The sequence below is a fragment of the Babylonia areolata genome, chromosome 27 (genome assembly GCF_041734735.1).
Source record: "Babylonia areolata isolate BAREFJ2019XMU chromosome 27, ASM4173473v1, whole genome shotgun sequence".
Lineage (NCBI taxonomy): Eukaryota > Metazoa > Mollusca > Gastropoda > Neogastropoda > Buccinidae > Babylonia > Babylonia areolata.
This window is the reverse complement of record NC_134902.1, coordinates 40477846-40501029: the sequence shown is the minus strand read 5'-3', so window position 1 is coordinate 40501029 and position 23184 is coordinate 40477846. Positions and strand designations below refer to the sequence as shown.

The 23184-nt window shown below is 45.8% G+C and overlaps 1 protein-coding gene across 1 annotated transcript in view; it reads right to left on the bottom strand.

Annotated features, from left to right (window-relative positions):
- LOC143301112 (adenosine deaminase AGSA-like) overlaps positions 1 to 20246 on the bottom strand; it is a 33593-nt gene extending 13347 nt beyond the window's left edge. The window contains exons 1-6 of the mRNA XM_076615164.1: positions 20166 to 20246; positions 8175 to 8400; positions 6939 to 7294; positions 4053 to 4199; positions 1592 to 1658; positions 812 to 1022 (exon numbers count right to left, since the gene is read on the bottom strand). Of these exons, the coding sequence (XP_076471279.1) occupies positions 812 to 1022; positions 1592 to 1658; positions 4053 to 4199; positions 6939 to 7284 (771 nt within the window). The 5' untranslated portion in view covers positions 7285 to 7294; positions 8175 to 8400; positions 20166 to 20246. The remainder of the gene's footprint in view (positions 1 to 811; positions 1023 to 1591; positions 1659 to 4052; positions 4200 to 6938; positions 7295 to 8174; positions 8401 to 20165) is intronic.
- Between the last annotated feature and the right edge of the window lie 2938 nt (positions 20247 to 23184).

Sequence of the window (23184 nt, the reverse complement as noted above, 5' to 3'; positions counted from 1 at the left end):
AGAAACACACACACATACACAGACAAACACACAGACACAAACATACACATGCAGAAACATGCACAGACACACACACTGACACTCACACACACACACACAAACATATACCCACACATACACCCACACACACAAAGTATATACAGGCGCATGTGCACTAGCCTGTATATATGCTTTGTCCATAGTGACATGATTTGTAATGATAACTGACAGATTCAAAATTAACAGAGCATGTGTATCTATGCCTACATATGAACAAACACTTTATTAAAGAGTGTAATAGATGACTGCACCCTCCCACCACCACCACCCCTCCACACACACCCTAACAACCCCCCCACACACACCCTCAAATCCCCCCGCAAACAACCTCACAACCCACACACATACACACGCACACACACAGACATGTACATGCGCGCGCGCACACACACACACACACATACTCACAAAACCAAAACGCACACATACACACACCCTCACAACACACCCACCCACCCACCCCCACACACACAGAAACCCCCACCCCCACAACACATACACACACCCTCACAACACACACATCCCCACCCACCCCCACACACACAGACACCCCCACCCCCACAACACATACACACACCCTCACAACACACACATCCCCACCCACCCCCACACACACAGACACCCCCACCCCCACAACACATACACACACCCTCACAACCCCCCCCCCCCACCCACCCCACACACACAGACACCCCCACCCCCACAACACATACACAAGACCTCCCCCCACCAACCCCCACTACCCACACCCCCCCGCCCCACCCCTACAGACCGGAAGCAGCAGTGCCCTGATCTCCACGTACTGCACGTGGTCCTCCCTCATTTGCCGCAGCCCCTCCCACAGGTAGTCGGCGAACACCGGGGCATGCAGGATCAGACCCTCCACCTTGGCGAAGTATTCACTGAACTTGGCCCACACCGCGTTGATCGTCGGGTAGGCTCGGGCCGGGTCCGCCGTCACCATGGTCAAGTTGTTATGGAGACTGCAGCAAGGGCAACAAAATCAGGTCAAGGTCAGTTGTCGCGGAGACTGCACACGGCAACAAAGATCAGGTCAAGTTTCATTCCTTGCGCAAGGCAACAAGATCCTAACAGAGTCAAGGCCAGCTGTCATGAAGACTGTGCACGTCAACAAGATCTCAACAGGGCCGAAGTCAGTTGTCATGGTAACTGCGCACAGCAACAAAATCAGGTCAAGGTGAGTTGTCGTGGAGACTGCGCACGGCAACAGAGCCCAACAGAGTCAAGGTCAGTTGTCACTGAGACTGTGCAAGGCAACAAAGATCCCAACAGAGTCGAGGTCAGTTGTCATGGAGACTGCCCAAAGCAACAGGATCAGATCAAGGTCAGTTGTCATGGAGACTGTGCACGGCAACAATATCCCAACAAGGTCAAGGACAGTTGTGAAGAGAGTACTGATAGACAGGACAGTATAAACAAACAGTACAGACAGACAGACATAGACAGGACAGTATTGACAGAACAGATGGACAGACAGACAGTACAGACAGACAGAGGGACTGAAGGAGGGAGAAGAGAGCAACACACTGACCTCTGGTCAAACATGGTGGCGTTTCCCGCGTCTCCCCTGAACTCACTGACCAGCCTCCATTCACAGCCTGTCACACACACACAGTTCACACACACACAGCACACAGCTCACACATCACACACAGACAGCACACAGCTCACACACACACACAGCACACAGCTCACACACACACAGCACACAGCTCACACACACACACATCACACACAGACAGCACGCACACACCACACAGCTCACACAGACAGCACGCACACACCACACAGCTCACACACAGCACACACAGATAGCACACACACACACACCACCCACAGCACACAGCTCACGCAAAACACACACAGACAGCACACACACACACAGCATACACTATCACACACACACACACAGCACACAGCTCAGACACACACACACATACACACACAGCACACAGTGTTAGTCACATTATGTTGTACTCTACTGTACAATACTGTACTGCACTGCTCTGTACTATGCAGAACTGCACTGCTCTGTACTGTACTGTACTATACTCTACTCTGCTCTACTGCACTGCACTGCTCTGTACTGTACTGTACTGCACTGCTCTGTACTGTACTGTACTGCACTGCTCTGTACTGTACTGTACTGCACTGCTCTGTACTGTACTGTACTGCACTGCTCTGTACTGTACTGTACTGTACTGCACTGTACTGCTCTGTACTGTACTGTACTGCACTGCTCTGTACTGTACTGTACTGTACTGCACTGCTCTGCTCTGTACTGTACTGCACTGCTCTGTACTGTACTGTACTGCTCTGCTCTGTACTGTACTGTACTGCACTGCTCTGCTCTGTACTGTACTGCACTGCTCTGTACTGTACTGTACTGCACTGTACTGTACTGTACTGCACTGCTCTGTACTGTACTGTACTGCACTGCTCTGTACTGTACTGCACTGCTCTGTACTGTACTGCACTGCACTGCTCTGTACTGTACTGCACTGCTCTGTACTGTACTGCACTGCTCTGTACTGTACTGCACTGCACTGCTCTGTACTGTACTGTACTGCACTGCTCTGTACTGTACTGTACTGCTCTGTACTGTACTATACTGCACTGCTCTGTACTGTACTGTACTGTACTGCTCTGTACTGTACTATACTGTACTGCTCTGTACTGTACTGTGCTGTACTATACTGCACTAATACAGTAATACACTGTTCTGTGCTGTACTATACTATACTACACCATACTGTACTGTACTCTACTGCACTGTTCTGTACTGCACTGCTCTGTACTGTACTATACTGCACTAATACAGTAATACACTGTTCTGTGCTGTACTATACTATACTACACCATACTATACTGTACTCTACTGCACTGCTCTGTACTGCACTGTACTGTACTATACTGCACTATACTATACAGTACTGCACTGTTCTGTGCTGTACTATACTATACTACACCATACTGTACTGTACTATACTGCACTGTACTGTGCTGTACTATACTACACCATACTGTACTGTACTATACTGCACTGTACTGTGCTGTAGTGCACTGTGATGTGCTGCTGTGTACTGCACTGCACTACATTGTTCTATACTGCGCTGCACTGCTCTGGCCTGCACTGTACTGCAATATACTGTACTGCACTGTCAGATGTAATTTTTGTAAGTCAAAGGTCCCATAGCCTTTTATGGCCTGCGGGGCAGTGAATTCTGATCAACAGTGAATTCTGATCAACAGTGAATTCCAATCAGATCAACAGTGAATTCCGATCAACAGTGAATTCCAATCAGATCAACAGTGAATTCCGATCAACAATGATTTCCGATTTGATCAACAGTGAATTCCAATCAATACTGAATTCTGATCAGATCAACAGTGAGTTCTGATCAACTGTGAATTCCAATCAACTGTGAATTCTGATCAGCTCAACAGTGAATCCTTATCAACTGAATGAATTCCAATCAACAGTGAATTCCGATCAGATCAACAGTAAATTCCGATCAACAGTGAATCCCGATCAACTGTGAATTCCAATCAGATCAACAGTGAATTCCGATCAACTGTGAATTCCAATCAGATCAACAGTGAATTCCAATCAGATCAACAGTGAATTCCGATCAACAGTGAATTCCAATCAGATCAACAGTGAATTCCGATCAACTGTGAATTCCAATCAGATCAACAGTGAATTCCGATCAACAGTGAATTCCGATCAGATCAACAGTGAATTCCAATCAGATCAACAGTGAATTTGGATCAACAGTGAATTCCGATCAGATCAACAGTGAATTCCGATCAGATCAACAGTGAATTCCGATCAACAGTGAATTCCAATCAGATCAACAGTGAATTCCGATCAACAGTGAATTCCGATCAGATCAACAGTGAATTCCAATCAGATCAACAGTGAATTCCGATCAACAGTGAATTCCGATCAGATCAACAGTGAATTCGGATCAACAGTGTCCATGGCTGACCTGGGTTGCGAGGCGGGGAGAGGAAGAAGTGGAACCTGATGTTGTAGGAGCTGTCCACACACATGTAGCAGTGCGGGCGGTACGTCACGTTCTTCACCAGCCACTCAATGCTCGTGATGGACTCGTCGTGTGTGTGCAGGATGCCGCCTGGAAACACACACACACACACACACAGAGACACACGCACATTCACACACATGCACGCACACTCACACACACTCACACGTATACATACACACACATACATGTACATACACACACACACACACACACACACTTACACACACACACACATGCACAGACACAGAGACACACACACATTCACACACATGCACGCACATTCACACACACTCACACACATACATACACACACATACATGTACATACACACACACACACACACAAACACACACACAGAGGGACAAATCAATCAACTGCGAATACATCAGTGAATGAGCTTAGATAAAACAAGTTTACAAATAAACTATTCAGTAACAAACAACAGTTTGACCTTTAAAGATGAACATAATGAACATGTAACTGGTCAGTTCTGTGAAAACGGTCAGTCAACCAGATGTCTCCAACAAATACTGCAGGCTGAACCAGCATGATATAATGTTTCAGACTGAAACAGCATACTATGGCTGGGACTATACCAGCATACCATGTTGGGGACTGAATCAGCATACCACACTGGGCACTGAAACAGCATGCCATCTTGGGGACTGAAACACCACACTGCGATGGGGACTAAAATAGCTCAGTGTGTTCAGAATGAAACAGCATTCTTTGTTGGGGACTGCATACCATTTTGGGGACTGAAACAGCATACCATCTTGGGCACTGAAACAGCATGCCATGTTGGGGACTGAAACAGCATACTTTGTTGAGGACCAAAACAGCATGCCATGTTGGGAACTGAAACAGCACACTGCGTTAAGGAACGAAACCGCATACTTCGTTGGGGACTGACACAGCATGCCATCTTGGGGACTGAAACAGCATACCATTTTGGGAACTGAAACAGCATACCAGGTAGGAGACTGAAACAGCATACTGTATTAAGGAACGAAACAGCATACTTCGTTGGGGACTGACATCGCATGCCATCAAAGGAACTGAAACAGCATACCATTTTGGGAACTGAAAAAACATGCCAGGTTGGAGACCTAACCAGCATACTGCATTAAGGAACGAAACAGCACGCTTCGTTGGGGACTGACACAGCATGCCATCTTGGGGACTGAAACAGCATACCATTTTGGGAACTGAAACAGCATACCAGGTAGGAGACTGAAACCGCATACTGCATTAAGGAACGAAACAGCATACTTCGTTGGGGACTGACACAGCATGCCATCTTGGGGACTGAAACAGCATTTTGGGAACAGAAACAGTATGCCAGGTAGGAGACTGAAACCGCACACTGCATTAAGGAACGAAACAGCATACTTTGTTGGGTACTGACACAGCATGCCATCTTGGGGACTGAAACAGCATACCATTTTGGGAACTGAAACAGCATGCCAGGTTGGAGACTGAAACAGGATACTGCGTTAAGGAATGAAACAGCATGTTTCGTTGGGGACTGAAACAGCATGCCATACTGGGGACTGAAACAGCATACTGCGTTAAGGAATGAAACAGCATTCTTCGTTGGGGACTGACACAGCATGTCAGGTTGGAGACCGAAACAGCATACTGCGTTAAGGAATGAAACAGCATGCTTCATTGGGGACTGCATACCATGTTAGGGGCTGAAACAGCATATGATTTGGGGGCTCAAACATTCATTCAAAGAAAAGAAATGAAAAAGGATATTATTGAGTTAAGATCTGAAAGAGCAATTCGAGTCCGGGACTCACACTTCACCGCAGTGACAATGAGAGCAATTCTGTCTTATTAAAGACACACTGAGGTGAGGGACTGACCTCTGGGAATCCTATGGATGATGTGGAAAGGAGGACTGACCTTTGGGCATGCTGTGGATGGTGTGGAAAGGACTGACCTTTGGGCATGCTGTGGATGATGTGGAAAGGACTGACCTTGGGGCATCCTGTGGATGGTGTGGAAAGGAGGACTGACCTTTGGGCATCCTGTGGATGATGTGGAAAGGACTGACCTTGGGGCATCCTGTGGGTGATGTGGAAAGAACTGACCTTTGGGCATCCTGTGGATGATGTGGAAAGGACTGACCTTTGGGCATCCTGTGGATGATGTGGAAAGGAAGACTTACCTTTGGGCATCCTGTGGATGATGTGGAAAGGACTGACCTCTGGGCATCCTGTGGATGATGTGGAAAGGACTGACCTTTGGGCATCCTGTGGATGATGTGGAAAGGACTGACCTTTGGGCATCCTGTGGATGATGTGGAAAGGACTGACCTTGGGGCATCCTGTGGATGATGTGGAAAGGACTGACCTTTGGGCATCCTGTGGATGATGTGGAAAGGACTGACCTTTGGGCATCCTGTGGATAATGTGGAAAGGACTGACCTTGGGGCATCCTGTGGATGATGTGGAAAGGAGGACTGACCTTTGGGCATCCTGTGGATGATGTGGAAAGGACTGACCTTGGGGCATCCTGTGGATGGTGTGGAAAGGAGGACTGACCTTTGGGCATCCTGTGGATGATGTGGAAAGGACTGACCTTGGGGCATCCTGTGGGTGATGTGGAAAGAACTGACCTTTGGGCATCCTGTGGATGATGTGGAAAGGACTGACCTTTGGGCATCCTGTGGATGATGTGGAAAGAAGGACTTACCTTTGGGCATCCTGTGGTTGATGTGGAAAGGGATAACTAACCTTTGGGCATCCTGTGGATGATGTGGAAAGGGATAACTAACCTTTGGGCATCCTGTGGATGATGTGGAAAGGGATAACTAACCTTTGGGCATTCTCTGGATGATGCTGAAGGCCGTGGTGCTCTCCATGGCGGCGCGGGCCGTGACGTTGAGGAAGCTGTACACAGAGGCAAAGCTGGACCCGTTCAGGCGTGTTGCTTCGATCAGCACCCTTTTCTCCCGCATTAGAACCGCGTCCACTTTCTGTTCATCCGGGCTGAGGTCCCCGAGCCCGCCGACACGTAACACCTGTTCTGACCGGATCAGGGCTCTCCTCATGGCCTGGTAACCAGGTGGAACTGAAGTCACGCCGCTGAGGCACACAGCAGTCAAGATGGCGGCGAGGCTGATGATGTGGCTGAAGAGGTGTTGGGTGTTCCGTGGCGCCATGGCGTTTCTGCTAAACCATGTCACATGAGACAGGGTGAGCAATATCCCAACATAAAGGAGTACCAGGCATGGATACATGATGAAACAAATGTGAAATGGTTTTGAAGAACGTATGGAGTATAAGGTGATCAGTTCAGTTTTGAAGACCAAACTTACACACAACTCATTGGTCTCTACATCGATAACGAAAGGTCTGTGATCTATAATCAATTCCATTTTGTCACCTGAATGTGGAAATGTACAACAAAAAATACTACTGCTCTTGCATTAAAAAAAAAATCAAACAAAAAAAACACAAAAAACAACACAAGATGGCGTGCTGGGTGATGAAACTTACTCAACCGACAGGCTGATTAAGCAAACTATAATACAAAGACTGTAATTTCAGTTTGTGCAGAATAACACAACAACCAAAGCATAAAATTAGAAGTTTTAGTTTCAAGAAGGGAGGTGTCAAAGCGTGTGGACTTATCCATATATGCTTCACCACGCCTCCTTGAAAACAACAACAACAACAATGGAGCAGATGCTTGACCGACGCATGAATTCAACATGCTGATCAAGCCTGGAGGACCTACCTTTAAAATTACAGGACAACGTTCCGTCCACAGCATTCAAAACAGCAAAGGAATAGGCATTTCAAATGGTCGAAATATATTTATGGCCAGGACCGAACAAGTTATGAAAACGTGACCAAAGTCCTAAAAGGAAGAAAATTACCCACATCTCTTAAGTCAAGAAGTAGAGTTCAATGACAAACATGATCCAATACGATTTATAACCATTAATCTTGGTTCATTCTGGTGACTTATCTCTTTCCAACTGCACAACACACACACACACACACACACACACACACAAGCCCACACATACAGATCGTGAGCACTCACCACCACACACAGCCTACAGCAGGGGAAGTAAGCGGACAAGGCCGGCAAGTGGCGGACAGCAGGCAGACGAGGACAGCGCCAGGCCACAGGCTATCGGCTGAGGCAACACGGGCACCGGATGCCTTATAAACCCTGTGTCCACTGTTCACGTGTCCCCACCCTCCACCAATCAGATCTCCGGATTTTTGGGTGACGTCCTCAATCCCACACACCGCCAGGTGGCGCCCTGTCTGGCGAGCGAATGACATAATAGCTCTCATCATCTCTCGGTGTTTTATCATCCATTTGAAGTCACCTGTCTCAAATATTGTGGTTTCTCCATGCCTGTTTGTATGTTTTCTTTGTCTGTCTGTCTGTGTTTGCCTATTGTGTTTGTCTATGTGTCTGTTTATCTGTGTCTGTTTGTCTATCTGTCTGTCTTGCAAGTCTGTCTGTCTTGGGTGGTCCATGAAAGGAATGGATATTGCAGGAAGCCACACAAGCCAAATGACCGTGAAGATCTGTGTGAAAGCGTGTTGGGACAAGACAAGACAAGACAAAATCTTTATTATCGAGGGTAATAGATAAGCAAGTTACATGCTTTTTTTTTTTACATCCAGCCCTTGCCCTAAAGAGGGAATAAAGCTTAAGAAACGAAAACGAGCAAAAAGAAAAAATCAAAACACAATCAAAATACATCAGTATTTTCCCATTAGAGAGAAAGCGGGGGGTGGGAGAATCAGGCTGGAGGGGGGGGGGAGGAATAGACAGACAGATAGAAAGAGAAGGGGGGAGGGGCGAGAGGGGGTACAGCAGAGAGGAGGGTGTAGGGGTTCAGGGAGAGTGTGTGTGCGCGAGCGAGCATGCAAGCTTGCAAACGTGGCGTGCCTCGAGAAATGTGTAATATCTACAATCAATATTCATCACCAACAATATGCAGTTTCTGTGGCAAATACACAATACACTACCATAAGTATTGAAGACTGCAAGCAGAACATATGGCAAAGAGTTGAATCAATGCACTGTTGGGCTGAGAGTTTGGGGAAAGAACAGGCGACTGGCCAAGGTGACATCTCTCTCACAAGACAGATTTTATTTTGTACGCTACGCTTCGGTCAGTGTCGGAAATGTTCATAAGTCTATCTATTTTTTGGTCTGAAGTAACAGTTGATCGCAGCTGGTAAACACGCACACACACACACGCGCGCGCGCGCGCAAGTTTAAATCAAGATTTCTTTACCCCAGAAAGATGGGGATATTTTCACACCTAACTATTTGTATTTGTATTTCTTTTTATCACAACACATTTCTCTGTCTGAAATTCGGGCTGCTCTCCCCAGGGAGAGCGCATCGCTACACTATAGCACCACCCTTTTTTCTTCTTTTTTTTTCTTTCTTTTTTTTCTTTTTTTTTGGGGGGGGGGGGGGGTATTTTTTCCTGCATGCAGTTTTACTTCTTTTTCCGAAGCGGATTTTTTTCTACAGGATTTTGCCAGGAACAACCCCTTTGTTGCCGTGGGTTCTTTTACGTGGGCTAAGTGCATGCTGCATACATGCTCGGTATATCGTCTCATCCGAATGACTAGCGTCCAGACCACCACTCAAAGTCTTGTGGAGGGGGAGAAAATATCGGCGGCTGAACCGCGATTCGAACCAGCGCGCTCAGATTCTCCCGCTTTCTAGGCGGACACGTTACCTCTAGGTCATCACTACAACTAGTGATAACAGCTGCTAAGAGAAGGTGTTTTCACACCTGATTTGTGATAACAGCTATTAAGACAGGGGTATTTTCACACCTAACTTGGGATTACGGCGTTATGAGAGGGGTATTTCACACCTAACTTGGGATTACGGCGTTATGAGAGGGGTATTTTCACACCTAACTTGGGATTACAGCCGTTAGGAGAGGGGTATTTTCACACCTAACTTGGGATTACAGCCGTTAGGTGAGGGGTATTTTCACACCTAACTTGGGATTACAGCCGTTAGGTGAGGGGTATTTTCACATTAACTAGTGATAACAGCTGTCAGGACGGGGATCTTTTTACGCTAACTAGTGATAATAGTTGTTAGAAAGGGGGTGCTTTTCATCGCTAACTTGTGACAAAACCTGTTAGCCAGCTAAGTTGTCTGCTCACAAAATTCAACTTTCGTTCTGCCAGAGTACACTTGTGTGAAAAGCTAGTGGCTAAGACATGTTATCATTCCGAAACTGACATCACATCATAAGATCAATGTCAGTGCCCATATGGATTTTCAGTCACGCCCAAATTAGGTGCGGGGATGTTCAGTTTCTACCTGCCTTTCAGTTCCTTGGAACTTCTTCAACAGAAAGCACCCCATGTTCTACACCATGCTGCAAACGTTTTCCATAGGACAGTAAGTCGTGCACTACGTCATAAAGGACAAAAGGTCACACACCAGAGGTCAGTCGGTAAAGGTCAAATTGAGCAAATCGACACAACCAGAACGGAACAAACAACGACAATGACTTGGATTAAAGAAGATAACCTACTTCCCGATTTTTCAACAAGTGGTCTCCTTCCAGTGGTATTCTAAATGGACGTCATTAGCAGCAGGTAAGTGGTGGCAATTAACTTATCATGACAGAGCCCTGGCCATCAATGTCATCTTTGACACTGACAACAACAGCGACATCAGGTGCACAATAAAACAGCTAATCGTCCCTTTCCGCCATTCCGCCATCAGTGCCAGACTGCCCTAGCTGCAGCAGAGATGCAGTGATAACTGACCTGAGCGGGAAGTTTCCACTCACAAGAGGGATTCCATCTGGACCAGCTTGACAACTGAGGCTATTACTCCCTGCTCATGTTCCCATTTCAAACAATATCTCCGAGTTGGGCGGCCCAGAGCTGAACTAATTATCAAAATTCATCCCTATCAGTACGCTCAACTCAAACCCAACCTTTGCACTAAGTCAGTCACAATTTGTGTCGTCGCCACTTTAATGTCCAAAAAACACTGTGTCAATGTGTGTGTGTGTGTGTGTGTGTCACAGTGTGTGTGTGTGTGTGTGTGCTGAAAGTGAAACATGACTGGCTTCCAAACCGGGCCCCATTCCCAGGGCTTTCCCTTCCCAGAGTTCCTCACGCACTCACACGCCCCTTCCACGGTGGTGACGTCATTTCTACACAGCGCCATCTCCAGGACGGCAGGAAACAGATACAATCAAAAACAAAATGGAACCCAGGTTCCCCAACCAATCACAACGAGATCGAATCAAATGAAAAACAGTTGATTTCCTCAAGAAGTGAAGAAAAAAAAAAGTTTCAGGCAGTTCCGTGAAAAAAGAAAGCCTTTAAGGAGTCAGCGGTAAGAACGCCCGCGTCCTCTAATAGTTATATCACCTAAATCCCAACATTCGACAAGCAGACGTTTATTACTGAGAAGGGAATATATCTGGAGTCCCCTCCGCTTTCAGATGGTGAGAAGGGGTAAAAATTGGAAGATATACAGACTGCAGAAAAATATCGCCTCTTCTCTGCTTCATTTGGCAGATGGCATGATTTTCTGCAGGCTGTATTGAATATGAGAGATCTTGCAGAGGGATGGGAGGCCTTCAGAATAGAACAGAATTTTGGGTCAGAGGTCTGTGTGAGAATTGAAGTAGTTGGTATTTGTTGATTTGTGACAGTCAGCTGCCTGGAGCTGAAGGGGTGGTGATACAATCATGGGCAGGATTGTCCGGGTGGTGACACACATCTAGATGATAGTCATGGGCAGGATTGTCCGGGTGGTGACAGATCTAGATGAGATAGTCATGGGCAGGATTGTCAGGGTGGTGACACAGATCTAGATATGATAGAATCATGGGCAGGATTGTCAGGGTGGTGACAGATCTAGATATGATAGAATCATGGGCAGGATTGTCAGGATGGTGACAGATCTAGATAAGATAGTCATGGGCAGGATTGTCAGGGTGGTGACACAGATCTAGATATGATAGAATCATGGGCAGGATTGTCAGGGTGGTGACAGATCTAGATATGATAGAATCATGGGCAGGATTGTCAGGGTGGTGACAGATCTAGATATGATAGAATCATGGGCAGGATTGTCGGGGTGGTGACAGATCTAGATATGATAGAATCATGGGCAGGATTGTCGGGGTGGTGACAGATCTAGATATGACAGAATCATGGGCAGGATTGTCAGGGTGGTGACAGATCTAGATATGATAGAATCATGGGCAGGATTCCGGGGTGGTGACACAGATCTAGATATGATAGAATCAGGGGCAGGATTGTCCGGGTGGTGACAGTTCTAGATATGATAGAATCATGGGCAGGATTGTCAGGATGGTGACAGATCTAGATATGATAGAATCATGGGCAGGATTGTCAGGGTGGTGACAGATCTAGATATGATACAATCATGGGCAGGATTGTCGGGGTGGTGACACAGATCTAGATATGATAGAATCATGGGCTGGATTGTCAGGGTGGTGACAGATCTAGATATGATAGAATCATGGGCAGGATTGTCAGGGTGGTGACACAGATCTAGATATGATACAATCATGGGCAGGATTGTCAGGGTGGTGACACAGATCTAGATATGATACAGTCATGGGCAGGATTGTCAGGGTGGTGACACAGATCTAGATATGATACAGTCATGGGCAGGATTGTCAGGGTGGTGACACAGATCTAGATATGATACAGTCATGGGTAGGGCTGTCAGGGTGGTGACACAGATCTAGATATGATACAATCATGGGATTGTCAGGGTGGTGACACAGATCTAGATATGATACAATCATGGGCAGGATTGTCAGGGTGGTGACACAGATCTAGATATGATAGAATCATGGGCAGGGCTGTCAGGGTGGTGACAGATCTAGATATGATACAATCATGGGCAGGGCTGCCAGGGTGGTGACACAGATCTAGATATGATACAATCATGGGCAGGGCTGTCAGGGTGGTGACACAGATCTAGATATGATACAATCATGGGCAGGATTGTCAGGGTGGGGATAGAGTTCCCTATAAAAGAAAAGTATAGTTCTGTTATGTTGCCGAGATTTGATTTTATACTTATTAACAGAACATTAATATTGATTAATAACCACTCGCACCCAATGCCCCCCCCACCCCCCTTCTCCCATCCACCCACCATCCAAATAAGATCTTTATTAAATCTGCTTCAGTTACTATAATATTATAGGAGAAAAGATGACATCATGTACGTTTATCACGGTAGAGAGCAACAGGCACACTTTATCAGGTATTATGTCTTCATGAAATGAGGAAAATTTCATATTTCCTCGCAAGCACGTTGAAACACAAAAAACACAAACACGATGTGACATGTCCACATGCCCCTCCCCCCTCCACTCTTCCACCCCCAACTCTCCCTCCACCCCCACCCTCCTTCACCCCTACCTGTGCATAGACATACAGCACATATTATACTGGCGCACATCGACACACACATATGTAGGCCTATTTGCGCCGCCCACCTCCACACACACACACACACACGTTCTTGGGCACAATATCATCGCACCAAGCTACAGCTTGAATAAAACACTGACCACTGTTTAAAATATCTATGAAGTCTCAGAATAACACACGCCCTAAACAACAAAAACGCATGCACATTCACAGACACAAACATGTCAACTCAGAGAGAGAGAGACAGAGTGACAGAGATAGAGAGAGGTGGAAATAACTACCCGTACAGACACAATACATCTATGAAACTACAAAACGGGCGAAAAACACAAAAATAAAAAGTAGAGCTACATGCAGATCTAAGTAAATTGTACATGCAGATTTGGACTGCTCGCTTGCTTTGGCACCCCCATGTGACAAATGACAAATACTATTCTGCCTGAAAAACACTTTCGAAAGAATTAAACCATCTATATTATCATCACTGTCTATCTCCGAATGCAGAGAGAGAGAGAGAGAGAGAGCAGAAAACTACCTATATAAAACAAAAAAAAAACATCCACAAATTTTCAACGGGTGTAAAATTACAAATAGTGATTCATGAATGGTTCTGATAAAACACAAATTTTCAAAAACGTATTAATACCATTCCTAGAGTATTTAAAAAGACGTGCGACTTTTTCTTATGTGCAGATTCTCATGGGTTTTTTTTTATTATTATTTTTTTAATATATATAAATTATTATTTTATCTACTTTCCTGCCCAGTTTTGTTTGTTCACCATTAACAATTGCAGTGAAGCTACCTATGTTAAAGTACACACACACACACACACACACACACACACGCACACACACACAACTGAAACAGTTGATACAAAACCTCACTTTGTGCTCACGTGAGAGTAAAAAAGCAGGAAAAGAAATAGACAGGCTGGCAAGCAACCTGACAGGGGACAGTCCTGAGGAAAACAATTCTCAGAAATACAAACAGGAAGAATATCTATCTATCTCTCACACACACTCTCTCTCTCTGGCTGGAGAGAGACACTGAGAGAGAGAGAGAGAGAGAGAGAGAGAGAGACTGGCAGGCAGGTTTACTGACAGAGAGGGGTGAATGCTACTCACAATCGTTGGTAACAACATAACTGGAACAGGAAGACTGTGAAACAATTGGAGGATGAGGTGAAAGAGAAAAGTGGTGTGACATGGAAGGGGCACGCTGAGGGAGAGAGAGAGAGAGAGAGGGGGGTGGGGGGGGGGGGGGGGGGGGGGGGGGGGGGGGGGAGAGAGAGTTTATTTAAGGCCATTGCTTCACCAGGACAATGGACAGTAACTAAAATTTATAATACCACCACAGTTACAATATACCACCAAAGAAATTAATAAGACATAATCATCTCTCGTAAATGAAAAAAACCAACAACATAAATACAATGCCTGGTTATGTATAATACCATCATCAGTGAATATATCTTCACTTAACTCAACCCGAATAACTGTGGACGTGTTTTGTAGTAATGTATATTCGCAAAAAACCGGGCATATCAACATAAAATGAACGTATTCTCAATTGATTTATTACACAAAAGGACACAGCCGATGAGAACCGCGTGGAGTTTTATAATGGTTAACAGGCCAGCTACCCTATCTAGAGTATACCCCCAGATAAACTGGCAGAGTCCAGAATGTGTCCCCGTATAAACTGGCAGAGTCCAGAATGTGCCCCCGGATAAACTGTCCAGGGCCAGAATGTGCCCCCGGATAAACTGTCCAGGGCCAGAATGTATCCCGGGGATAACTGACCTGAGCTACTTTATACCCGGGGTACAGTTTGGCCCAGGCCCCTTTATATCCTCTGGGCCATTTTATACCCCCTCTTTTTCTCTGAAATACATTGATATTGGTAGGGTGTAAATATTGCTAAGATTTACAACCTTAGAGTGAATGCAAGGTGAACTGAGATGGATTTTGTTGTTGTTGTTGTTGTTGTTTTTACACAAGATATATCCTTCAATGGGCTTATATTCAAAATGGGGGAAAGTGGGAAAACAGGTATGTGCCTAAAAAATATTATCTCCAAAGTCAGTTTTCTGTTTTAAAAAAAAAAATTGGGGGGGGGGGGGGGGGGAGGGGCAGAAAAGCTTTGTCAGCTATAAGCTAATTAAATTTGCGAAACTTGTTTATTTAATTAATATTCATTGTAGTTTGGAACACATTTGTGCTTTCTTAATGGTTAGTTAAGGTGTTGAGTATTTGAATGTCTTATTTGGGCGTGGAGTTTTGGATTGATAGTGGTCTTTCATATTCCAATAAAAGTAAAAGGATAAATAAAACTTTATCATATAAAATGTAAGGAAAGAAAAAGAAAGAAAGGATAGAGACGAACAAGAAAGAACATGATGGTATTGAGGACAGAGGTCTTCACTAGAAATTAAAAGAGCAAGAAAAGAAAGAAAGAAAAAAAAGGTAAATCAATATCACACGAACGCCTGCAAACACACACGCACAGACACGCACGTAGACTTACACACACACACACACACACACACACACACACACACAAACTCCAGGAAATTATGGACTAACGGTTCTGACTTACAGACAATTTTGGACTGAATTAAAATACCCTCTGGTCTGAGCAGTAACTGAACGTTCGGAACACGGAATGCGCTCATCCTCAATCCATTAAAAAGGCAAAATTATCCCGATAGATAAAAGAAACAAGAGAGGCAAGGAAAAAGGCAAAATTATCCCGATAGATAAAAGAAACAAGAGAGGCAAGGAAAAAGGCAAAATTATCCCGATAGATAAAAGAAACAAGAGAGGCAAGGCCTTCAATACTCACTTGCGACACACTTTTTAAAAATACTTTTAAAAAATAGATTCAATAATCAAATGTGTTCTGTATTTGTATTTATAAAGCTTCGTGTTAAAAAAAAAGCCTGAGCGCAGATTCGAATCCAGCGTGTTCGGCGAACACGTTCAAAAATTAATATACAAGCATGATTTTTTAAGGGCGATAAATCAACTGTGGAATTCGAACTGATAACGCTGTTTGAATCATGATATTTTGGTGTATCTTGGGCATTTAAGAATTCTTTCAAGTCCGCGGTTAAGGAAACATTGCCAAGCACACTGCAACATTTAGCCGATTTCTCTGGATCTAGATAAATGCATGACAAGTTTAGTCACAAACGCCGGGAAAGTACGACATGGTCGATTCAATTTCTCTTTTATGTTTGTTCTAGTTAATTGAGTATCCACTCTAAAATATCCATATGCAGTAAACATGTCGATGATGTAGTATGTGTTACTGTATGTGTTCTGTCCAGAATTTATATTTCTTTCCATTTAATCGCGAACAAGAAAAACGAGGTCACGTCGATTTTTATTTTTTTTTAATTTTTACAAAGCATCGCCTGTATCAGTATCAGTAGCTCAAGGAGGCGTCACTGCGTTCGGACAAATCCATATACGCTACACCACATCTGCCAAGCAGATGCCTGACTAGCAGCGTAACCCAACGCGCTTAGTCAGGCCTTGAGAACTGAGATGCGGTTTTCTGGTGTTTTCAGAATCCCGGAAACAGCCTCAACGAAATAAACCGTTAATGATTCGGGAAACACGACTTAATTTGGGAGACGTACAACCTATTATTGGTATGACTGTGAAGATTTCTTTTCCTACTATTTTTTTTTAGCCAAATTTGGTATTGACGGACAAAGTATTTCCAGAGAAAATGGCAATGTTAAAGTTTACCACGGACACACAGACAACCGTACACCGGGTTATAACAGACTCACTTTGTTTGCACAAGTGAGTCAAAAATGGACGACAGTGACATGTTTAGGCCAGTAACCCCTGAACTAATTATGATTTCAAACAAAAAACGGCAAGCGTATGCGGAACTCGTGCTTGCAACAAACGCGCGCGCGCGCGCGTGTGTCACAGTGTGTGTGTGTGTGTGTGTGTGTGTGTGTGTGTGTGATGCATTATTGCTTCTTATTCAAGACTTGAGTTCAGTGCACTTGAAATTGTTGGACGGTTTATGTTGATTTTATATGCTATTGTACATACACCGTATCATATCATTGTTCCTCTACGATCACATTCTTACAGTCATTGTAAAGTGCATTATAAATTTCCTTTATTAACATTATTAAACTACTATTGACAAAAATGTTATGCAGACTGATAGGGTGAGCGAAGTGTACACACGGGGTATATTCCAGCCAGGAAGGGGTATGGCATGACTGAGGGCTGATTTAACCGCGGGGGTTAAACTAGGCTACTTTATACCTGGGGTATAAACTAGCCAGGGGTAGGATCAGCCTCTTACACCGGTACCTTTGGATACACCAAGTCTAAAACTAGGGGAAAATCGGAGATGTCTGTCCGGATTAAACAAGACAGCTGCCCTTCACCAAGAGACTGTGAGAATTTCAGTTTCAGTTTCAAGGAGACCTCAAATTGTGCATACTGGTCCGTGGAAGAGACAGAGAGAGACGGACAGATACACAGGGGAGAGACAGAGACGGACAGAGATACGGGGGAGAGACAGAGACAGACAGAGATACAGGGGAGAGACAGAGACGGACAGATACACAGGGGAGAGACAGAGACGGACAGAGATACGGGGGAGAGACAGAGACGGACAGATACACAGGGGAGAGACAGAGCCAGACAGAGATACAGGCAAGAGAAAGAGACGGACAGAGAGACAGGGACAGAGAGACAGAGCCAGACAGACATACGGGGGAGAGACAGAGACGAACAGATACACAGGGGAGAGACAGAGCCAGACAGAGATACAGGCAAGAGAAAGAGACGGACAGAGAGACAGGGACAGAGAGACAGAGCCAGACAGACATACGGGGGAGAGACAGAGACGAACAGATACACAGGGGAGAGACAGAGACGGACAGAGATACAGGGACAGAGAGACAGAGACGAACGGAGATACAGGGCAGAGACAGAGACGGATAGAGATACAGGGACAGAGAGACGGACAGAGATATAGACAGACAGATGGACAGAGATGCAAGGGACAGAGACGGACAGAGATACAAGGGACAGAGACGGACAGAGATAAATGGATAGACAGACTGGCGGATAGACAGACAGACAGAGATACAAGGGGGGCAGACAGACAGAGATACAGAGACAGACAGAGATACAGACATACAGAGACAGACAGATATACAGGAGACAGACAGAGATACAGGGGACAGACAGAGATACAGACAGAGATACAGAGGCAGACAGAGATACAGAGACAGACAGATATACAGAGTTACAGAGAAAGAGATACAGAGACAGACAGGGATACAGACAGAGATACAGAGGCAGATTCAGAGATACACGGGACAGACAGAAAGACGGACAGAGATAGACAGAGATACAGAGACAGACTGAGATACAAAGACAGACTGAGATACAGAGATACAGACATAGAGAGATACAGAGAAAAGGACAGACAGAGATACAGAGACAGAGAAAGATACAAACAGACAGAGATACAGACAGAGAGACGGACAGAGATACAGTGACAGACAGAGATAAAGGGAGAGACAGAGACGGACAGAGATAAAGGGAGAGACAGAGACGGACAGAGATAAGGGGGGCAAAGACGGACAGATACAGAGAGAGACAGACAGACGGACAAAGATACAGGGAGATACAGAGATAGGCGGACAGAGATACAGGGAGAATAGACAGAGATACTGAGACAGACAGGCGGGCAGAGATAAGAGACCGACAGAAATACTGGGACAGACAGAGACACAGATGGACAGAGATACAGAGAGAGATAGACACAGATGGACAGAGATACAGAGAGAGATAGACACAGATGGACAGAGATACAGAGAGAGATAGACAGGCGGACAGAGATTCAGGGGACAGACAGACTGAAATACAGAGATACAGATACACACAGACAGACGGAGATACAGGGCCAGACAGACAGACAGACAGACGGAGATACAGACACATATACACACAGACAGACGGGCAGAGATACAGATACAGAGATACAGATGCACACAGACAGACATAGATACATATACAGAGATACATATAAACACAGACACACGGACGGAGATACAGATACACACAGACAGGCGGACAGAGATACATATACACACAGAGATACAGATACACACAGACAGACGGACAGAGATACAGGGCCAGACAGACATAGATACAGATACAGAGATACACACAGACACAAGCATTGAGATACAGATACACACAGACAGGCGGACAGAGATACAGATACACACAGACGGACAGAGATAGATACACACAGGCAGACGGACAGAGATACAGGGCCAGCCAGCCAGCCAGCCAGAGATACACATGCTGGCATAAAAAAAACACGGTTGCGTTCTCATTGCAGCGACACGCTGTTCCGAATTTCATATAGGAAAAAAATCTGTTGTGACAAAAGAGGATGTTACAATCCAGTCCCATAACAAAACAAAACACAATGTTAAGAACTGCACAGCAATAACCTGCATAGAAAAGTCGACATCATTTTTTTTTTCTCTCGCCCCTCTCTCTCCCGACAAAAAGAACAGACAGCTTACTTGTGATGGAAAGACGGGAGAGAGATGGCAGACCTCTGACCGGAAACAACTGCTTGCAGACGACACAGACTGAAGAGCACAGGGGAAAGTACAGAGGAAGTCATTCAGTTTGTTTAACGTTGGTGTCTAACACCCCAAATGGACGAAACCCTTTTGAGGTCAAACACCTGCAATTTCTTACGCTGGGGGGTCATGTCTTAAGAACAGAACTGACGTGGTATTATCTCGGGGTGGTGGAAGACTTGTGGTTTTTTCTCAACGTACTTCATTCTCTCGCTGTTTTTGTTTCGGTGTGTGTGTGTGTGTGTGTGTGTGTGTGTGTGCCGTCTGTGTGTGTGTGTGTGCCGTCTGTGTCTCCGGTGTGTGTGGAGGGGGTGATGTCAGTGCTGTGCTATGGTGTGGTGAGGTCTGGTGTGGTGTGGTGTGGTGTGATCATGTGAGTAATGTGGTGTGGTGTGGTGTGGTGTATGTGTGGGTGTGGACGTGGATGTACTGCATAAAACGTATGAGTTTTCACAACTGGCATAGTCAAATCGCTTTAACATGGGTAAAAAACAAGAAGAAGATGACGGCAAGGGCTTCATTGACAACCACCCTCCCATACCAAGGCCCTGCATCTCGCTTGTGGATGCCCAGTAAGTAACAGCGTCACAGTTTCACACACACACAAACACACGCACACACATGCACATACACACACGCACGCGCGCGCGCACGCACACACACACAAACACACTGACACACACACACACACACGCATGCACACAAAGGCACACATACATGCACGCACGCGCGCGCCACACACACACACACACATACATACATACATACATACACGTACTCCGCACACGCGCGCGCTCACATACACATACCACACACACACGCACGCACGCATGCACGCACGCACGCGCACACACATTAGCGCTCGCACACAAAAAATAACAATGAAAAACAATACACACATAAATACACGCACGCACGCGCGAGCGCCATACACACACACACACACACACACGCACACGCACACACACACTGACTCACGCGCGCTCACATACACACCACACACACACACACACACGCACTGACGCACACACTGACGCACACACACACACACACGTGTTGACTCACGGGCGAACAAGCATGATCACATACAGATGAGTCACACACACACGCACTGACGCACACAGTGACACACACACACGTGTTAATTCACTGGCGAACAAGCGTGATCACATACAGATGAGTCACACACACACACACAGAGGAAATAAAACTCAAAAACTTTGATACCGAGCTTTGTACTTTGGAACACTGTCCTTCCCCTCCCCCCCCCCCCCCCCTCCCACTTTTAACCCCCGCCCCCTGCACTGTGATCGCCTTCTGTCCACACCGGGACACACACTGCAAGGTACGTGAGACCCCGGTCAGTAAAGTGATGTGTTGACCAGTGTGGTGTGGGACTGATAACATACATTCCCTGCTGATGCCCTCCACTGACCTCGGCAACCTCGCTTCCCCCTCCGTCCCCCCCTCCTCCCCCCATCTCTGCACCACCTTCCTCTCTCCACCCTATCTCTCCATCACCCCCATCCTCTCCCTTCAACCCCCATCTCTCCACCCCCTCCCTTCCTCCACCCCACATCTCTCCACAGTACCTCCCCACCCCTCCCTACTTTCTCCCTCCCCCTCCTTCCCTCTGCCCCATCTCTCCACACACACACACCCCCCATCCCCCCACCACCCTCCCTCACACGGATACCTCCCTCCAACCCCCATCTCTCCACCCCACTCAACCTTCCTCCCTCTCTTTGACCTTTTGATTCCTGTTTGACGTTTTGACAGTCCGTGATTCCTGTTTGACGTTTTGACAGTCCGTGATTCCTGTTTGACGTTTGGACAGTCAGTGATTCCTGTCTGACGTTTGGACAGTCCGTGATTCCTGTCTGACGTTTGGACAGTCCGTGATTCCTGTCTGACGTTTGGACAGTCCGTGATTCCTGTCTGACGTTTGGACAGTCCATGTTTCCTGTTTGGCGTTTTGACAGTTCGTGATTCCTGTTTGACGTTTTGACAGTTCGTGATTCCTGTTTGACGTTCTGACAGTCCGTGATTCCTGTTTGACGTTCGGACAGTCCGTGATTCCTGTTTGACGTTTGGACAGTCAGTGATTCCTGTTTGACGTTTGGACAGTCAGTGATTCCTGTTTGACGTTCGGACAGTCCGTGATTCCTGTTTGACGTTTGGACAGTCAGTGATTCCTGTTTGACGTTTGGACAGTCAGACAGCTGACTGTAAACGATGGTGCATCCTGTCTCCAGGACAAGGAAGTTTCTGTCCACACACACACACACACTCACACACACACACACACACACATTCAAGTTCACACACACACGCGCACGTACTTACGGTTGTGTACACATACAGAGAAACTGAATAGTATGAATTTGGTGATCGAAAAGATTCCATGAATTTGAGAGGTGCGAAGTTATATACATCATTATGTGCTACAATGGTTGCAGAACTAAATCTTAAAGGGGAAAAAAACGAAGAAAAAAAGAGTTAAAATCTCTGCGTGCTAACTTATTTTGACGTGGACAGAGCATGCTGTGACCAATTCATCAATCCCTCTTTCCCCATGCAAAAAATGACGTACCAATCCTGCTACTGTTAACGCACATCAGTTCCATTCGGAACACTGTCAAATGACGCAAAATCTAAACTTGTCGTTTCTCTCATTCCCTCTCACCCAGACCACTGTAACTCTCTGTTGTCTGGTTTGCCTGCTTCACCCCTTCACTTCCTTCAGTGCTTAGAAAACTCTGCCAACCAGATTCGTCCTTAGAAAAAGATTTGAGGACATGATTTCCGAGGCTTTCTTGCATCATCTCCATTGGCTCCCTGTCTCACACAGAATAAAGTACAAGATCAGCACTCTATGTTATACATGTATTCACAAATTTGCCCCTTCCTATCTCTGTGGCATCTACACCCCATCTCGCTCTCTACGATCGGCTTC